Below are 20,643 nucleotides of genomic sequence, written 5' to 3'. Positions count from 1 at the left end.
GTAATTAAAGGTGAGTCTTGATAACCGTGAAAAAAAAAAAACTGCCACTTGTTCTACGAGTAAAAATGGGCTCACCCGGGAACAGCAGAGAATCACAATCCAGCATGAGCGAGCTACAGCAAAACCACAGGCAGGTCCAACAAACAATAGACGGGGGCATTATTTTACGGAGAAGGAGTGAGGAAGTTGGACACGTTTTTGTGGACAAACGTGCACCGGAGAAAATTTAGAGTCCAGAATGATGACGGTTTCTCACGGGTTGACTTGCAGGGGTGGCAGGTTTCTGGGAGGAAAGGCAGGGTACATGTGTCCCCGCGGGGGCCTCTAAGTGATGACTGTTTCATGTTAAGGATTCTCCTGTTCACGCTGTAATTGATCGTTCTGTGATTGACACTGAGTGGGACTGCTTCACCCACCAGCCTTCCCTTCTAGTATCCTGCATGCACTTCAGGGAGCTTTCTCCCTATATATGTTCCCGGTCTCAAAATGATATGAATTTAAAATAAGATTTTCAAATTACTAAATTACACTAGAATAAACCAACATTTAAAAAAAAATGGACCGCATTTAAACACCCTGCTCTCTGTAAAACCCACAGGAAAAGACAGTTTTGCTGAAAATATTCTTTTGTGCTACCATTTTTTTTTAAAATTCAAACACAGTTCCTATCACGTTAGCTAATCTCGTGAACATTTCCAGCTCTGGGAATGTTTTGTAATGTTCCTGATGTAACAGTACAGAAATATGCATAAACAAGTGCACAGCAACAAACCTCTACGGCAGGGAACATACTCAGAATCTGTACAGATAGGAGAATGGGTCACAAATGGTTCTGCAGGACTGTTTTTAAATGATACTGAGCGTCCTGAACGTGGTTGAGACGAGAGTGAACGTGACCCAAGGGAAGGATGTGACCACAGTCCTCAGGTGGGACATTAGGCAAACAGGCATCCTCTTGATGCTCAATGTTATCACCCAACAAATCGCAATGATCAGCATTCCTCGTGGAGCTGCTCCAGGGGAGTGCAAGTACACGGTCACGCACGTAAAATCACCTGGGTGACTACTTGACCGGCGTGACCGTAAGATCCGTATAAACGTTGGCCATTGTCTGATCATCAGGCAAAACTTGAAGATATCATCACTAAGAAATCATTTGAGTCTCTGGAGATATAGCTGGCTGACTCCTTAAAAAAAAAAAACAAAAACAAACAAACAAAAAAAAACCCAAAACTCCCGTATCCTTTAACTACTGTACACCACCTTTCTCTTACCAGTCCCTGCCCCTGAGAAGTAAAAGACTAAAAATGAAAGTGGAGTTCTGTCCTGCAGGGAAGCTGGTTAATTAAGTATATAAATGAAATCCCGCTAACGGCCTCTGGCCCTTGGTGTGCTTGGGTTGGTGTAAGGGAAGGGCACAGAGACACACGTATTGCTACAAAGAATCAGCTCTCAGAGGATATTCATCTACAGGGAAGAAGTAAGAAATGTGAAGAATCAGCAGTCTTGATAGGAAAAATGCTTTCCTCTTACTTCATCCTAAAGACCTAAGATGGATGAGAGAGAACATGGATGCTGCCGTTAAAATGGATTCGGAAAAGGAGAAATGTAGAAAAGACGGAGCGCTGACGTGAGTTAAGGTATTTCTTTGGCATTCACTCACTGAGCAGATATATCCGCGGACATCCCACTAGCTCAGGCCTTGTGTTTAGCACGTCACCCTAAATGCAAAGACCTATAGTGAGGAGTTAATAATGGGGCAGAGGGGAAACTCCTGCAGAGATGTGCATGCCCCTAGGAACTGTGGTGTGGGCGCGGAGTCTAGGTGTCTCTGGAGTTAGGCCGAGGAAGACAATGGCATGTGCCACTGGGGCCATGCCATGTGGTCAGCTGATGAACACCACCCAGCTACCCAGAGTTAGACACCAGCGCTGTCCTGGGACCAGATATAGTGTATAGGACTCAGCCCAGCCTAGACCGCCTACACCTGCATTCTGGTGACAGCTATGGCCCTTCTTTACCCGACCCACCCGCGGGGAAGGGCCTCTCCTGGAAGGTTGCACAACTGCCTGCTGGGTATGTAGGTGAACACCTTGATCTGATAGATCAAAGCCCTGATCAGGTGTAGTGGGTTGACTGGTGACGCCCAAGAAGATATGTCCAAGTCCTAACCCTGGGTCTAATGACCTTATTTGAAACAAAGGTCTTTGTAGATATGACAAAGGGTCTTAAGAATATGATCGTCCTGGATTTAGGATGGGTCTTAAATGCAATGGCTAGCATTTTAATCTGTCTGGGCTGTTAGTACGCAACCCCCAGGACGGGTGATTTAAAGACAACAGATTTTTATTTCTCGGAGTTCTGGAAGCTGGTAGGCAGGATAAAGGCACCACCGATTCTGAAGCTGGTGAGGCCCCCTTGGCCCACGATGAACAGGTCACTGTGTCTTCACATGGTGGAAGGGGTGGGCTAGTGCTACAGGGTCCGTCTTATAAAGGCAATAATCCCATTCATCAGGGCTTCACCCTCATGACCTGATCATACCTCCTGACAACCCTACCTCCTAATGCCTTCACACTGGGGGACTAGGGACTCAATCTATGAATTTTGTGGCGGGCACACACATTCAGACCACAGCAACTGTGTCCCCATTAGCCAAGAGGAGAGACAGGGAGACGGCCCTGTGTCCATAGATGCAGAACATGGAGGGATGCAGCCCCGAGTCCATGAATGCCTGGAGTCCTCAGAAGCTGGGAGACACAAGGAAGGATCCTCCACTAAGCTTCAGGAGGACGTATGGTCCCATACAGATGCTCTGCATTCTGGGAGGAAGATGCTCTGGGAATCTCTAGCTACCGACTCCAAGACCCAAAGAGCCTGCAAGGGGCGGTCAGTGCCCTGGGCGTGGAAGGTCCTGGGAGACGGTGGAGCGATGGTTCTCAATAGGGGTATTTTGACACCTGTGCTCACTCAGAGGAGACCGTCGGCAGTGCCTGGACTTAAACTTGACTGGTTTCTAGTCAGTGCGTTGAGATGGAAGGCCCGCAGGCAGTGTTCATAGTCCCCGGGGAGATGAACTCATATGGACTCACACTAAAGCCAGGCCCTTTCACAGCTGGATTCTAATTCCTTCTGCCCTAAGTATGGGGACAGTGATGGAGAGGACCATACATTCTACCCTCGTGCCAGGATGCAGGATTTGAAAGACACGCTCTTCTTAAGTGATGGCAATTCAGGTGACGGGCTCCCCTTCCAAGAAGTGATGTTTCCCTGTGAACGTACCTGAGGAGCACCGAAATCCCCATCAGCCTCACACCGTATTCAAGTGGACATGACAAGGATTGCCTGGTCTACCATTTTACTTAAGGCACTGGTCCTCAAGTCGGGGGGATAGTTTTGCTCCCACCCCTGCTGACAGACATTTGGCAAGGTCTGGAGGGTTTTTTGTTTTGTTTTGTTTTTTTGTTTTTTATTTTTGTTGTGACAACTGAGAAAGGGAATGCTCCTGGCACCTGGTAGGTAGAGACCAAGGATGCTGGCCACTATCCACCCTACAGTGCACAGGACACCCCACAAGCAGAATGATGCAGACCCAAATGTCACCACTGCTAAGGCTGAGAAGCCCTGCCTTAGCATGAGACTCTGTTCTGGAAACTCTGGCTTCTAAGAGGAACTTGGGCTCTTCCCACATGTCCAGCATCAGAGCAGGCCTGAGGGTACAATAAGAAATAAGAAAGAACAGTCCCGTGTTCCTCTGATCCAGGGTTCATAGCCTCGAGAGGGGTCCACATGCCAGCAAGTCACAGTGTGCTCATGACAATGTTTCATGTCCACCTCCTCTACTTCTCTGTAACTCAACCATTGTCTGAGGTCACACGGACCTGGCGTGAGTCACGCTCTCCCAGCTCCTGCGTGTCTTTCACTTTTTTCACTCTGAAAGCTGGGTTGTTTATAAAATGGGATGGGGTTGGATATCCTCATCCCATGGTTCCAGGCAAGATGAAGTCACTACTATGGACTGAAGTCCCCCCCGTGAAATTCCCCTGTTAAAGCCCTAAGCCACAAAGGGGTGGTGCTGGAGATGGGGATGTGACTGGGGTTCTGTGAGGCCATGAGGTGGAGCCCCCTAATGAGATCAGTGCTCTTATAAAAAGAGGGAGGAAGACAAAAAATAAAATTAAAGTTAAAAAAAAAAAAAAAAAGAGGAAGACACACCTCACCAGAACCCAGCACGTTGGCACCCACACCTTGGACCTCCAGCTTCTAGAACTGTGAGAAATAAATGTCTGTGACTTACGACGCCCAGTCCATGGTATTTTGGTATGGCAGCCCGAGCTAAGACACAAACCTGAAAACATTAATGCTCAGGCTACACCCTCAAGTCTTGGAAGATGCTGGATACAGTTAGTGTCCTTCTGTTATTAAACTTGGCAGAGGAGGAGAGTTCCCCTCAGTTGTATGCCTCAGACGCAATCCCCAGCTGACCCTCCCACACATCACGTTTGCACGTTGCACCTTGTTACCCCACAGTGAAGCCCACGAGCCAACCAGGCCTACACAGAAGACTCCCAATCAGGTTCCTGGGGTGTACAGAGTTGAAGAGTGTTGTCCCCCAAATTCACGTCTGCCTGGAACCTCAGAATGTGACCTCATTTGGAAATAGGGTCTTTGTAGGTGTAAATGGTTGAAAATCAGGAGATGAAGTCATCTTCGGTTTACAGGGTGAGCCCTAAGTACAACAACCGGTGTCCTTATAAGGAGAAGATGCAGAAATGTGGGGAAGGAGGCCATGTGAAGACAGAGGCAGAGATGGGAGGGACGCGGCCACAAGCCAAGGGAAGCCGGGAGCCCGCAGAAGCTGGACAAGGAAGGAAGGACTCTCTGTCCTAGTGCTGGGTTGGGGCCCAGCTGGGAGCCTTAGCCAAGTGCAAGTTATCATCTGAGGTAGGCCTTTTCCTTGGTGGGCCTTTGCTAGGTTAGTGTTGGCATCTTTGCTGTGAGGTGGCTCACGTCTCTGGAGAAGAGCATTCCAGGATCTTGCTGGTTGTTCAGCTGAAGGGGCCTCAGTGGGCAGATGTCCCCCTCATCTTCAATGTTGTCTGCATCCTCCGTGTGTCTTATCAGTGGCCATCTGAAGCCTCTCTGGTTCAGTTCAGAAAAAGAATACTGTGTTCTGCCCAGAGTGGGGGAGGATGGCATCTTGGATACAGAAAATGGGGTAGAGGACCCAGGTTTCCAGCTACCCTGCATCCAAGATTTCAACCCGCCCTGCAGTGCTTTTTGCCCTATTTTATCCTGCCTTCGCTGAAACATGCATCCGGCCTGCTGCCTATTCTCAAATGGGAAAATAGTCAAAAGAAGACTGCTTCGTGACACATGAGAAAGATTTGAGATTCAAATGTCAAGAGTCCCCACAGAAAGCTTTGTGGGAGCACAGCCACACTCATTCATATCTCTGCATACTGCTGCTTTCAGCTCAAAACGTAGAGATAAGCAGTTGACAGGAACACCGTGCATGGTCTACAAAGCCAAAAACACAGAAAAAGTTTGCCTACCTCTGCTCCATAGCAAGCAGATCTCGTGCACGCACCTGAGAAAAAACAGTTGAAAGGACACGCAAATGAGAGGTAAGTTTCATAGTGAAGGAGGCCAGCCAGGCATTGAGATCTAAGTCCTCTGCCTCTGAGCCAGGGATGCAGGCGAGAAGTATCATAGTTCACAGGGATTCTTCCGGAGACCTTACCAGGGAACTGCCATTTCAGAACAGGAATCCACAGTCCCAGCGCCGTCTTCTAGCTTGCACTGAACTAACTACTCGGGAATCACGCTCAAATCACTGGAGCATTAGCAGAGCCAACTGTCCAAACAATGTTGAGGTTAAGTGTCTATAGTACGTACGTATCGTACGCACTGTAAAATATAACGGGGTATCCGGTGGGGAAATGCAGAGCACACAGGTATATCAATGTTTATAAACGTCTAAAGTTCAATTTCTGTGCTGTCGTTAAATCTCATTACGGATGTTGGATAATTTACCATACACGGAATATTTTATTCATCAGAGGTTCACCATTTCAGTGCAACAGGAAAGGAGCATAATTTTTGAATCTGCAAAATATTTTCATCTTGTGAAATTTAGTCTGCATGAATCCCTAATGGGCAAAAATTGTGTATATAAAAATTAAATCACTCCAATACACCAACATGCCGAAAAATCTCCTTATTAAATTGCCCCTTCAATACACTGTGCATGGACAGAGAAAAATCAGTCAAGTAAGATTCACATGACCCAGAGAGTATGTGAGTTGTAAGCAGCTGCACATTATTTTCCGAGATGTGGGACATTCAGAAAATGACCATTTCCAGCAAGTTGGGTAGTTAAGGGACACTTTGATCACATGCACGCATTAGGAGACTCCATTATGCTCGGGAGCCCCGTCCTTACACTAGCAATGACAGGGGTCATTACGGAGGCTCCGCAACGGGTGTGGTTGGCCGTCGGTGCTGAAGGGAGGACGCAAGGGAACACCTGGCAGTCTGTTTTTGGTGTGTCTTCTCACCTGACTGGAGTAACTCGGGCCTTCTAGGTTTGCACGAATTCCAGAAAAACTGCAGAAAACGGGGACACTCTTTTTAAAAATACTTACTGAGTTTTGAGGTTTTCGTCCATCTGTTTTGTTACTATTTGAAGAGAGTGTCCAATTACCGTCGACCATTTGACAACAAGGACGTGGGGGTGCTAAGCCTCTCACAGTTAAAAAATGCACCCGTAACTCTGACTGTCCCCAACATTAACTACCAAGAGTCTCCCGATGATAGAAACAGCCAATCAACACATATTTTGTATGTGATATATACTATGTTCTTACAGCATAGTAAGCTGGAGAAAAGAAAAAATAATTAAGAAAATCATAGGGCGTCCTGGGTGGGTCAGCGGTTCAGCACCGCCTTCAGCTCAGGGCATGATCCTGGAGACCTAGGATCGAGTCCCACATCGGGCTCCCTACAGGGAGCCTGCTTCTCACTCTGCCTGTGTCTCTGCCTCTCTCTCCGTGTCGCTCATGAATAAATAAGATCTTTTTTAAAAATTAAGAAAATCATAAAAAACACATTTACAGTACTGTACTGCATTTACAGAAAAACAGCTGCGCCTTAAGTGGCCCCACGTAGGTCAAGGGTAAACCGTGTTTCAAAACACTGACAACTGCGGGTTAAAATTTCCTTCCGCGCCTCTGTTTATTTGATGGAAAGTTGCTTAAAGTGTTAACTTTATTTACTGGGAATACTTGTAGTGTCCCTGCTTCTAAGGATCTGCAACTACAAAATCAATGTACAAAATACCTATTTAAATCGCCTTTTATTTATAGTCCAGGAGAAAAATATCCCAAGAAATGCAGCTAGCTCAGTGAATCTTTGGGAGTCTCTATGATAGCTCCGAATAGTAAGACAAAACTCTTTAGGGTCACTTAGGCAGCCAAGCAGTGGGCGCGCTAGAAAACCCAGCCTCAACTAGTGTGTCTAGTGCACCGCAGACCAAGCCGCGGAACGCGACGTGCTCCACCCCGGCCGCGTGCTAATGGGCCTCAAGGCCAAGGCCCAGAGCTCACTGCTCTCTTGTCTTCTCTGAAGCTGCGGGCCACCCTCTCGGTGAGACGACACGGGCCCGGCCAGCACAGAAGGCGGCTAAATCTGCACACGATACGAAGAGACAGGCGACCTGGGACTCCAGGGTCTGCACCCGGATGTGCTAAGGGACAGGAAAGGTGAGCACATGCCAAACAGCTCCCATCCGCAGCAGCTCCTTCTGCCTGCCTCGGGCATCCAAAAATGAGACCCAAACAACAGCAGATCTGTTGTAAAACAACTTTTACTTCACTGTATGGCGGCCGGTGACGCGGCTGTAAGGCCACTGCCGCATGGTCAGGACAGCAGAGCGCGTAGGCCAGAGCTGTGCATTCTACAGCGCGAGCGCCACCCTTGGTAGTCTTGGGGCACGTGACTGGAATCCCGCCGGCCCCGATGGCATCGTCTGTGATATGCAGATGCCACGAGGGACCAGAGGTGGACAGGCATGCACACCTGTGAAAACAGGGAGGACCCGACGCAGGCCGGTCCTCAAGGCTCGCTGGTGACCGTCACTATCACGGATGCTCGCCCACGAGCCACCTGCAGAGCCATGCAGCGTCCTTCTGGGACAGGACAGAGGGAGAGTGTTCTGGGGCCTCTGGGGATGCCCAGGCTCTGTGTTAGTGAGACACACGGACCCCGTAAGTGGCACAGAACCTGCTGATGTCTTCTTCAAACTGCACTCGGCATAAGCCTCATGGGGGTCCTGCAGCAAATGAACACGAGCCTGTAGCTGCTCCGTGCACGCAGGATGCTCTGTGCACCTCGTGTGCCAGGGACATCCTGCATTTAGGGGCTCACGAAGCACAAGCACCTAGCATCCTAGGGAAGTTCTCACTTGCCTCAAATCTGTCTCGTCCTAGAAACACTGTCAACTTAATTCAAATCATTCAGAATTTTCCTACTATGAATCACGTATGTGATTTTCTATACATCTACACGGACGATTTTATTCCTCCAAGGGGTGCACGAGTGAGTGTGAGTCTGCGTATCCGTCTACCCACACATGCAGAGGTATCGTAAGGTCTGCAAGGACACAGCCTTCCAGGTGGTTAAGGGGTAAGGAACGGTCACGTCCACGGAGCAGGACTCAGCGGGAGGGGCTTCCAGTGTCTACACTCTGCTACTATATGAAGCAAGTGTGTGATTTCCCTCATGACAAAAGCAGTAAAAGGACTGACACAGTGATTGTGGCCTGGGACCACGAAGGGACAGCTTCCATATGAATGACTATGCTTTTCTTCTTTTTTTTTTTTAAGATTTTATTTATTTATTTATTTATTTTTTATTTATTTATTCATGAGAGACAGAGAGAGAGAGGCAGAGACACAGGCAGAGAGAGAAGCAGGCTCCATGCAGAGAACTCGATGTGGGACTCGATCCCAGGACTCCAGGATCACGCCCTGGACTGAAGGCAGACGTTCAACCGCTGAGCCACCCAGGGATCCCCTATCCTTTTATTCCTATAGAGACACATTGGACATGTGAAAACCCATGCGGAGACTCAGCTTCCATCCTTACAAGCTGCTGGGGAGCACTTTAAGATTGTTTTTACCTGTGTGGTGCGACAGCCTCAAATGTTCAAGGACCAAGTGTTAACGGAGTTGCAGCCCTGGTCTGTCACGTGAGTACTGATTTTTGGCAGCAGCACGGGTCACACTGGGTCTGTGGTCCGCTGAGACCTTCTGGCTCCACCTCAGGTGTGACGTCCTTCTATCCTGGTCCTCCTCCGGCGCACCTGCCCGCTGCCCATCACCAAGGGCCGCACCCAGAGGGACCCCCTGCGCCCCAGCATGGGGGACTCAGTGTGGAACAACTCCCATTCAATATCCCAATGGCTTCCCACTGTGGGAAGCAGCAAACAGATGAGCTCGGGAGCACGGACCCTCAGGAACCGAGCTGAAAGGCCTATTATTCCACGAGCACATCCACGAGCAGAGGCCGAGCGTCAAGCTGTCACGGAAGCAAGTGCACTGGCTGCCTGAATCTGCCACGTCCACCCGCTTGCATCTGAACAGCCATGCCGTCTCGGCTCACCACCCTGTATCGTGTGCTCTCCTCAGGTGACCCCAAGGTCAAGCACAGCCACCGAGCTGCTGCTGCTCCAAGCACAGCGTGCCTTACTTTCATCCATACCCAGTCTGCAATTTCCTTCTGATGTGACCCTGTATGCGTCTGTGGGCTTTCACATGGGCAGACCTGCTCGTCCTCCAAACGGACTACACACCCACCCCGGCCGAAGGGTCCCCCTGAGCACCCACTCGGCACCGGATGGTTGGGAGGGCTACAAGATAAGGCACGAGAGCTGCAGGACAGCACCCAGGAACCGAGTGCCTTCGGGCCTAGCTGGGGGATGAGAGCACAAGCCACAACAGAGGGGGGCTGTGCACACCCCTGCTGACGACCTCAGACGAGTAAGGCCGTAAGAAGCACAGGAGGAGGAAAGGAGGGAAAGAACAGGCACACACGGAGCATCAGACGTCAGGAGGCAGGAGGAGCTGGCCTGGCACACGAGGAGGAAGGGACTCGGCAGACAGGGGACGACGTGCCCAAGTCTCGGACAGCTTGCATTGTTCCATGAAGCTAAGCAGAGATGGAGGAGAACATGAGTGCCTTGTGAGCCCCCCGTGAGGTCCGGATGCTGCCTGGGGAAGGCCCCCCCTGCACGCCCCAGTTTATGTGCTGGAGCAAGACTCCACCATGGAAACATACCTCCAGTTTCCAGCGGGGGCGGGGGCGGGGGCCTGACCCCAAGAGCACTCGGAGAGCCCAGCGGAAGAGTGGGGACTGATCTGCCCCCCGTACCACACACACACACACCCCAACCCCACAGGCCACACACCTGCTAGCTCCCCTCCTCAGCCGCCTGTCCCTGCGGAGGAGCCCTGGACGCCACAGCCCTCGCTGTCCAGTGAACCGGGGCCCCAGCTCATCATCTGCGCTCTGCCCCCCTGCAGGGATGTCCTCAGGAGCAAGGAGGAAGGGGTGCCCACGGGGAGGGAGCGGTGCAGAGCCGACCACAGGGCCCACGCCGGGCTTGTCACACTCCTCCGACTCGGCCCGGAGGCCATGTCTTGGGGTCTCCTTGTGAAATGCACAGAACAGAACAGGGAAGCCTTCTGGAGGATTCCATACCATAGGAGGTACCTCTAAGCCAAGTGACACTTGGAAAATTATGCCAACTACATTATTTTATCAAACTCCAAGAACCTGAGGATGAAGGAATCTGTCGAAGCCAAAATATAGCTTACTGACACCTTTCATGGGGAATGATTTTTAAAAGGTTTTCCTAAAATGCCAAGTCAAGGACTTTCCTAGTGGACTGCAAGATGCACTTCAACTTGTGAACCCATACAACCTGTGAAAACCCCAGAAAAGTTAAAACTGATGAGCCATTTTGTCTCTTTTTCTATATTTTTTGGCACAATTCAAAAGAGCTCTGTTTTCATAAAATAACCAAACCGTGCACTAACTCAGGGCTCACATTTACCTACTAAGTCATGTGGAAAACACCTCCAGAGTGTCTGTACTGAGGAGGCGCATGGCCATTGTGGAGGAGAGAGGCTTCCTTTAAGACACAGTCCAGCTGATGTCAGAGGGATTCTGGTCAGGTCTGCCTCTGTGTTGAGCCCCATGGGACAGTCCTATCCTGCAGGCAGTAAAGGACACAGCCCTAAATCACACCTGCAGCCTACTGCCCCCCGTGATGGGCCCAGAGAGGGACATACCCCTGCATCATAACAGGGGGAGCTGCTGCCCCTGGTGATGGGCCCAGGGAAGGCCACACCCTACATCATAACTGGGGGAGCTGCTGCCCCTGGTGATGGGCCCAGGGAAGGTCACACCCTACATCATAACTGGAGGAGCTGCTGCCCCTGGTGATGGGCCCAGGGAAGGCCACACCCTACATCATAACTGGGGGAGCTGCTGCCCCTGGTGATGGGCCCAGGGAAGGTCACACCCTACATCATAACTGGGGGAGCTGCTGCCCCTGGTGATGGGCCCCGGGAGGGACACACTCTACATCATATCTGGGGGTGGGGGTTGCTGCCCCTGGTGGTGGCCACAGGGAAGGACACCCCTTACATCATATTTGGAATGCTGATCCTGGTCATGGATCCTTACATCATAATTGTGGCTGTTACCCGTGATGGGCCCAAGGAAGGACATACTCTTAACATCTACCTGGTGGCTGCAGCCCCCTGGCATCCTGCCATCCCTTCTCCTATTTTACTTGTTAAATACCTACGTGCGCCGCAGGTTTCACCTTGAAAGTATGAGAAAATGAATGCTAGTGAATTAATAATACAGCCTCTCGACAGGCAGCCTTCTTGTCTAATAAGCTCAAGGTGACTTCCACAACCAAAAATTCCTACCAGAAAGTACCTTCAGAAAGAGAAGAGATAAAAGTTGCCACGGGTTATGCGATCATCCTCAGCTTCATAATGGGAACAAAGCACGAGGTGAAGAGAATCAACACCCACATCTAGAAAGAGGACGGCGGCCAGTTTTTCTGAACACTGTCCCTCCACCCAGTATCCAGGAGATCACCTTCTCAGGGGATTTCAGGTTTGGCTCAGGTACGGAGATGAAGGGTGGGTGGAAGGAATGGAAGGAAGACAGGGTTTGTGAAGCCTGTCCTTTAGGGTAGAAACGTTGCCCTACTTTATGTAAGATTCATAGAATCAAATAAGATATTTTGTGTATACTTATTTTAACTCTCACCAGCCTCACCGATGACAATACACAAGACGTCCAAAGAAGAAGTCATCTAGGTTAAGTTCTGTAGGACTACGCTATCTTTGGAACTAGCTCCTGCCTTACTTTTAAATTAGAAACTTCTGAATTAAGTGACCTGTAATCATCTATGATGAGTATCTTACATAAGTGATGTGTGGTCACTGCCAAAGCTAAATGAGAACACTGCATCAATTGGTTTCACCAAGTAGAGTTCATGGTGTAGACTTCGTAGTATTCCAGCCAAACTACCACACTAGCTTGAGAAAACATCACATTTCTGGGCATTGTAGTAGAACATATATCAAGTGTTTCTTAGAGTACAGAACAAAAATACAAGAAGGAACAGCACTTGAAAGGTTTGAGAGGATAATGTAGGGAAAATACATTTGCATACCTAATACATTATGGGTACTTATTAGCATGTTGAACAATGAAAGATAATCCAGGTTAAATGTTAACAGGATGGACAAATACTTAGCTAGATTAAGAGAAAAACAAGAGAAGTTCAAATAGCTAAAATCAGAAATGAAGAAGGGTGACATTAAAACCAATGCCACAGAAATTAAGGGGAAAAAAAAAAGATTTAGGAGAATAATGCTAAAGAGTGTATGCCAACAAACTGGATAACCAGGAAAGGGATATATTGTTAGAAATAAATACCCTTGAGGTATCTGGGTGGCTCAGTGGTTGAGAATATACCTTTGGCTCAGGTTGTGATTCTGGGGTCCTGGGATCAAGTCCCACATCGGGCTCCCCATGCGGAGCCTGCTTCTCCCTCTGCATAGGTCTCTGCCTCTCTCTGTGTGTCTCTCATGAATAAATAAATAAAATCTTAAAAAAGAAAAAAAAGAAATATATATTTTGTGTCAAGATCAAATCAAGAAACCGAAAGTCTGATCAGATATAAAATACTAAGGATATTTGTTCAGGGATAAGAAACCTCCCAACAAAGGAAAACCCATCTGTGATGAAGCCTACCAAAGAGGATTAAATGAATATTCCTCAAACCCCTACAGAAATCTGAAGAGAAAGGTGTATGTGTGCTCATTCTATGAGACCAACATTACCCTCATACAAAAGCCAGGCAAAAACACTACAAGAAAACTATATATTGATATCTATAATGGGTATGGAGGCAGAAATACTAAAAAAAATACTAGCAAACTGATTTTGACAACGCATTAAAAGCAATATATGCCATCACCAGGTGGAAGTTATTGCTGGAAGGCACAGATGGTTCACAACATACAAAAAAAAAAAAAAAAACACTGTGATACACCATATCAACAAAGTGAATGACAAAAACTATATAATTCTATCCATTGATGTGGCAAGAGCATTTGACAAAACTCAACACCTTTTCATGATACCAACACTGAAACTGAGAAAAAGAAAAGTAGGTTGACTAAAACTGCCTCAACATAACAAAGACCGTACGTGAAAAGCCCACAGCTAACATCATACTTCACAGAAGGTGAAAACTCTTCCTCTGAGATCAGGAATAAGATAACAGTCCTACACATAGTGCCAGAAGACCTAGCCAGAGCAATGAAGCAGGAAAACGAAGACACATCCAAACTGTAAAGGCAGAAAGTAAGTATCCCCATTTGCAGAAGACGTGACCTTATAAGTAAAAAATCCTACAGGTTTCAAACACATAAAAACTGTTAGACCTGGTAAAGAAATCCAGCAACACTGGAGGACACAAAAATCAACATGCAAAGTCACATTTCTAGATACTAACAATGAACAATCTGAAAAGAAAGTTAAAATTATGCCATTTATAACACATCAAAAAGGAATATACTCCGAAGATGGTGAAAGACTTGTACACTGAAGCGACAAGTCATTGCTGAAAACATTAAAAAAGAAGATATAAATAAATGGAAAAACATCCCATGTTCATAAACTGGAAAATCTGGTATTAAAATGTCCATACTACCCAAAACAATATGCACATTCAAAGTGATCCCTACCAAGATCCCAAGCATATTAAACACAGAAAACATCCTAAAGTTTAAACAGACACTCAAGGGACTCTCAACTGCCATAAAAATATTGAAAAGAGATAATAAAAGTTGGAGGTCTTGAACTTCTTGATTGAAAACACATTATAAAGCTATAGTTATCAAAGCAGTGCAGTACAGGCAGGAAGACCAACAGAACAGAACAGAAAGCACAGAAATAGACTCTTGCATATATGCAAGAATAATCTTTGAATCTTTGAATAATCTCTTTTTTTTTTTTAAGATTTTATTTCTTCATGAGAGACACAGAGAGGTAGTGACACAGGAAGAGGGAGAAATAGGTTCCATGCAGGGAGCCCGATGTGGGACTCGATCCCAGGACTCCGGGATCGCGCCATGGGCCGAAGGCAGGCCTCAACTGCTGAGCCACCTGGGCGTCCCGTGGTTTGAATAATCTTCAACAATATGCCAAGACCACTCGAGAGCATAAGGCCCGTCTCTCCGACAAATTCCCACGAAATTGGGGATACTTAGGATATCCACAGGCAAACGACTGAGGTTTGACATACAAGGATTAATTTGAAATTAATCAAAGACCTAAAGCTGTAACATTCCTGGAATAAAACATAGGAGGAAAGCTTTAGGAAATTGGATTTTATACTGATGTCTTGGGTAGAACAGCAAACACTCAGACAACGAGAGCAAACTGGGAGCCAAATGGGACTGCATGAAACTTAAAAAATCTTGCACATCAAAGCACGCAGGAGGATGAAAAGGTAACCTATTGAAATAGGAAGAAAAAAATATTTATTTGCACACTGATAAGTGTCTGATAAGGGGTTTATCCAGGAAATATAAAGAACTCCCACCAAATAACAACAAAAAAGTAACCCTATTTTTAAAAATGGGCAAAAGACTTAAGACAGCTCTCCAAAGAAAACACAGAAATAGTTAAAAGCATATAAACTAAGGTTCTCCATTATTCATCATTAGAGAAATGCAAATCTGAACTACAATGAGTTTTTACTTTGTACATCTGAGAATGCCTACTAACAAGAACAACCAAAAACCACAGAAAATAAGTAAGTGTTGGTGAAAATGTGGAGAAACGGGAACACTCGTGGACAGTTAGAAAATAATAGGGTGCAGTCACTCTAGAACACAGTAGGCTGGCTCCTCAAGAGATAGCAAACGGAACCACCATACGCTCCATGAGCCCGCTTCCAGGTACACGAGCCAGAAACTGAAAGCACGGTCGCAGAAACGTCTCCGTATTCCTACGTCCATAGCAGCATCCTTCATAATAGCCAGGAAGAGAAAGGACTCCAACGAGTATCAAGAGACGAATGGACACACACAACGTGATGTAGCTGTACCGGGGTGGGGAAAACGGAAGACAATCCTATATCATGCGACAACATGAATGAACCTTGAGGACGTGATGCTAAGTTCAAACAGCCAATCCGGAAAGGACAAATCCTGTATGAGCCACCCCCCCCAAACGAGGTACGTACAATAGTCCAGTTCACACACACAGAATGCAGAATGATGGTGCCAGGGGCTGGAAGGAGGGCCGAATGGGGAGTGAGTGGTGGATGGGTCAGAGTGTCTGTTTTCTAAGATGAAGAAGTCCTAGAGACGGGTGCTGGGGGCCGTGACCCGACAGCGTGACGCTACGCGACACCACCAAACTAGACACCTAGAGATGGATGAGACGGTCAGTTTTACCAGGTCTGGTTTCTACCATGATTTGAAAACTGAGCTGTATGGACGTGTTTCCATCATTAAAGGCTGTCGCGATAGCTCCGTGTGCAAAGGGTCCAGGATGGCAGCGGACACGGAGCTCGTGCCCACGCCCGACATTCAGATTTGTGTGTCATCCAAGCACAGCGCACGTATGTGGTTTCTATGTGACACAGGCAGTGGTACTAGCAGGTCGTTTACAGGAAATTCTCTATTCCCAGGGAATATTCAATCTGCACTTTTGGATGCATGCGTAAATATTTTTTAAACACACATGTTTCAAAACTATGAGTCACAGGAATACAATTGTAAATACAAAATTATGGCCGTAACTGCACATTTGTTTTTCCCCTGTCCTTGCACCGTTAATTCCAAAGACAGAGTATTCACCTTTCTCCCTGGAAGACTCTTAAAATAGCACTCCATTTTTTGGCATCTTTCAGCCCTGTAATCTAGAACATTCTCGACCTTCTGACTTTTAGCAAGAAACAGCAGACAACGGAGTTCTGATCGATCTTCACTTAACAAGCCCCAAGGGAGAGAAGTCATCTTTGCTTTCAAAGGAAAACAAGTGAAGAAAGGGGTGAAGGGCATGTAAACACACGTGTTGAAAATGAATTATGCTCTTAACTTAAAAAAAAAAAAGAAAAAATAATAAAAAGAAGGTTGTTTGGGAAGATTTAGCGGCTTGCTTATCATCAATTTGCTCACGTTTAAATATTCGCTAAAATAATCTCGTGTCTCATTTTGAACAGGAAAAGGCAAAGCCACCTATCGGACCTTGATGCGATTCCGTCGTGAGTGTGGTACTGGTACAACACCGGAACGAGCACAGTTCGCATGTTTTTGGACCTTGGGACTCAGTGGTTCCTTCCTTGGAAGGAAGCCCTTGGAAAGACCAGATGGAATCACAGCATAGGATTAAGCAAACTCTCTCTGGAGTACCTGTGAGCCTCAAACAAGACGAGGTTTTCCTGAGAAGCTATCAAGACAAAGGAAGACACAAAAGCAAGCCCGGCACGGGCCAGTGACCAGGGTTTACAACAATACCTCAAAGGCGCGCGGATATGATCCCATCACACGGAGGGGCACGTACCTGGCATCAGAGCAGCCGTGGGGAATAATTCTTTCAACTTCATCTGGCTTTCGTCCACCAGCTCCTCTTTGGACATGGGGAGCTGCAGGACGTCTATTACGATCTGGGCCGCCTCCGTTGCCTTTTTCCCCATAACAAGGGACTTGACATCCCAGCTGTATTTCTTTCCGTAGCGATCGCATATTTCCTGAAACACCACTGAATAGAGCCGTTCCGTATCTGCAGAAACAAAGACAGGGCGACGTTTAGGGGTGTGTGCTATGCCCCGGGTCTCTACTAGGTACATACGTGTGTGTGATGCAGGCCATCTGCGCGGACATCTATGCCAATACCGGAAATGTCGCAGGTCATTGGGACAATGCTGTGCTGCAGTTGTGTTTGCAGCTGTGATCTGGAAAGTGAAGAACTGGGAAAGAAACGAAGCCCATTTTATTGTTGATAATTCTTTGATACAGACAAGTGCATGTATGAGCCCAAATGTGCACTTGGGGCGGCGGAAGCCGTGACGCCATCACCGGGTATTCAAGCTGCCGGGAGCCAGCTGCACACAAGGGTCAGTGTGGGTGACCCCTCCTGGCAGGGACACTTCCATCGCCCCGTGACAGTCCGCACAGAAACGTCTGGCCACGGGTGCCGCTGCAAAGCTCCCACGTGAGAACGCACCGGTTCTGGACAGGCTCGTGTTCTGCTGCGCTCACACTCAGAGCACCTCTCACACCAGCTGTGTGTGCCGGACGGGAGCTTCCCCACACCCAGCAAGTCTGTGATGCCAGCGGGTGTCAACAATTCCACACAGTTGTCACACCGTACACAGGGTCAGGTCCCATGGGCAAAGGGCTCTGTCCCAAACCATAAGGAGACATCGGCTCACCCGTGAGATGAGCTGTCATCCCAAAGACAAGTACAACGAGTGGGCTGAGGATGTTGGAAGAAAGGAACCCTCGTGCACCATCGGTGGAGATGCAAACTGGTGCAGGCTCTCTGGAAAACAGCATGGAGGGTCCTCAAAGAGTTAGGAAGAGAGCTACTACACAGGCCAGCAATGACACTAAAGCGTTTGCCCGAGGAAAACAAAAGGCTAATTCAAAACCACCTCTGCACCCCCACGTTCACCCCAGCTTTATTTTCAATACCCAAGATAGGGAAGCAACGTAAGCGTCCATCAACAGATGCGTGCATACAGACATGCTATACACAACACAATACTGCTTTGGCCATAAAACAAATGAAATCTTGCCACTGGTGACAATACAGAGTGACCTACGTGGTGTCATGCAAAGTCACAGTAAGACACAGAATCGACAGATTCCTTTACATGTGAAATTTCAAAGACAGAACAAAGAAAGTAAACAGTCTTTAACACAGAAAACAACGTGGTGGCCGCCAGAGGGGCGGCGGGGTGAGAGGATGGGTGACACAGATGAAGGGGACTCAGAAGTACGAGCTCCACTTATGAAATGAGTCTCGGGATAGAGAGGACAGCACGGGTAACAGAGTGAGTACGGCTGCGATAACTGTGCAGGGTCACCCAGGCCACCTGGCTGGGCCCTCCGTGGTGCACCTACACTAACTGGTCAGGCCCTGTACGTGGACACACACCAACTGGATGAGCCCCCATGGTGGATCAACACCAACTGACAGACCCTGCGTGGTAGAACCATGCTACTGGACAGACACTGCATGGTGGACATAGGTCAATCGGACGGGCCCCGCGTGGGGCCCCATGCCTACTGGACGGGCTCCGTGTGGTGGCCCCGTGCCAACTGGATGGGCCCCGCATGGTAGACCTGTGCCAACCAGACGGGACAAACGTGGAGGACCCGTGCCAACCGGACGGGACCCGTGTGGTGACCCGTGCCAACCGGACGGGACCCGCGTGGTGGCACCGTGCCAACCGGACAGGACCCGCGTGGTGGACCCGTGCCAACCAGACGGGACCCGCGTGGTGGACCCGTGCCAACTGGACGGGCTCGTGAGGTAGACCCATGCCAACTGGATGGGACCCACGTGGTGGACCCTGCCAACTGGATGGGCTCGCGAGGTGGACCCGTGCCAACCGGACGGGACCCCGCGTGGTGTACTCATGCCAACCGGACGGGACCCACGTGGTGGACCCATGCCAACTGGACGGGACCCACGTGGTGGACCCATGCCAACCAGACGGGACCCGCGAGATGGACCCATGCCAACTGGACGGGACCCACATGGTGGACCCATGCCAACCGGACGGGACCCACGTGGTGGACCCATGCCAACTGGACGGGACCCACATGGTGGACCCATGCCAACTGGATGGGACCCACATGGTGGACCCATGCCAACTGGACGGGACCCACGTGGTGGACCCATGCCAACCGGACGGGACCCACGTGGTGGACCCATGCCAACCGGACGGGACCCACGTGGTGGACCCGTGCCAACTGGACGGGACCCGCGAGGTGGACCTGTGCCAAGTGGACGGGACCCGCGTGGTGGACCCGTGCCAACTGGACGGGACCCACGTGGTGGACCCATGCCAACTGGATGGGACCCACATGGTGGACCCATGCCAACTGGACGGGACCCGCGAGGTGGACCTGTGCCAAGTGGACGGGACCCGCGTGGTGGACCCGTGCCAACTGGATGGGACCCACATGGTGGACCCATGCCAACCGGACGGGACCCACGTGGTGGACCCATGCCAACTGGAGGGCTCGCGAGGTGGACCCATGCCAACTGGATGGGACCCACGTGGTGGACCCTGCCAACTGGACAGGTTTGCGAGGTGGACCCATGCCAACTGGACGGGACCCACGTGCTGGAAATATGCCAACTGGACGGGCTCGCGAGGTGGACCCATGCCACCTGGACGGGCTCGGGAGGTGGACCCATGCAACCGGACGGGACCCACGTGGTGGACCCATGCAACTGGATGGGACCGCGTAGTGGACCCATGCCAATTGGATGGGCTCGTAGGTGGACCCATGCCAACTGGACAGGACCCGCGTGGTGGACCCGTGCCAACTGGACGGGACCCACGTGGTGGACCCATGCCAACTGGACGGGACCCACGTGGTGGACCCATGCCAACTGGATGGGACCCACGTGGTGGAAATATGCCAACTGGATGGGCTCGCGAGGTGGACCCATGCCAACTGGACGGGACCGGCGTGGTGGAAATATGCCAACTGGACGGGCTCGCGAGGTGGACCCATGCCAACTGGACGGGACCCGCGTGGTGGACCCATGCCAACTGGACGGACCCACGTGGTGGAAATATGCCAACTGGACGGGCTCGCGAGGTGGACCCGTGTCAACTGGACGGGACCCGCGTGGTGGACCCATGCCAACTGGACGGGACCTGTGAGGTGGATCCATGCCAACTGGTCGGGACCCGCGAAGTGGAAATATGTCAACTGGGTGGACCCGCGTGGTGGACCCATGCCAACTGGACGGGACCCGCGTGGTGGACCCATGCCAACTGGACGGGCT

The 20,643-nt window shown here is 49.4% G+C and overlaps 2 protein-coding genes across 3 annotated transcripts in view; one reads left to right on the top strand and one right to left on the bottom strand.

Annotated features, from left to right (window-relative positions):
- The window catches only part of PUDP (pseudouridine 5'-phosphatase), a 148,449-nt gene that overhangs the window by 94,725 nt on the left and 33,081 nt on the right, over positions 1–20,643 (bottom strand). For both annotated transcript variants that reach the window (XR_013374615.1, XM_077888097.1), the window contains exon 2: positions 17,173–17,391. Coding sequence is in view for 1 of the 2 variants with exons in the window: in XM_077888097.1 (XP_077744223.1) it covers positions 17,173–17,391 (219 nt within the window). In the remaining variant the exon portion in view is untranslated. The remainder of the gene's footprint in view (positions 1–17,172; positions 17,392–20,643) is intronic.
- LOC144308286 (uncharacterized) lies at positions 11,587–20,518 on the top strand. Its single transcript, XM_077888607.1, has 3 exons — positions 11,587–12,206; positions 16,832–20,123; positions 20,357–20,518. The coding sequence occupies exons 2-3, from the start codon at positions 19,158–19,160 to the stop codon at positions 20,516–20,518; spliced, it is 1,128 nt and encodes a 375-aa protein (XP_077744733.1). The 5' UTR covers positions 11,587–12,206; positions 16,832–19,157.

This window comes from Canis aureus, chromosome X (genome assembly GCF_053574225.1).
Source record: "Canis aureus isolate CA01 chromosome X, VMU_Caureus_v.1.0, whole genome shotgun sequence".
Classification (NCBI taxonomy): Eukaryota; Metazoa; Chordata; class Mammalia; order Carnivora; family Canidae; genus Canis; species Canis aureus.
Note: the sequence above shows the minus strand (reverse complement) of the source record. Positions and strands in the feature narration are given on the sequence as shown.

Coding starts and splice junctions, on each gene's coding strand:
- LOC144308286 (XM_077888607.1), top strand. CDS start 19,158: ATGCCAACTGGATGGGACCCACGTGGTGGACCCTGCCAACTGGATGGG. Junction 20,124..20,356: donor CATGCCAATTGGATGGGCTC/GTAGGTGGACCC, acceptor CGGGCTCGCGAG/GTGGACCCATGCCAACTGGA.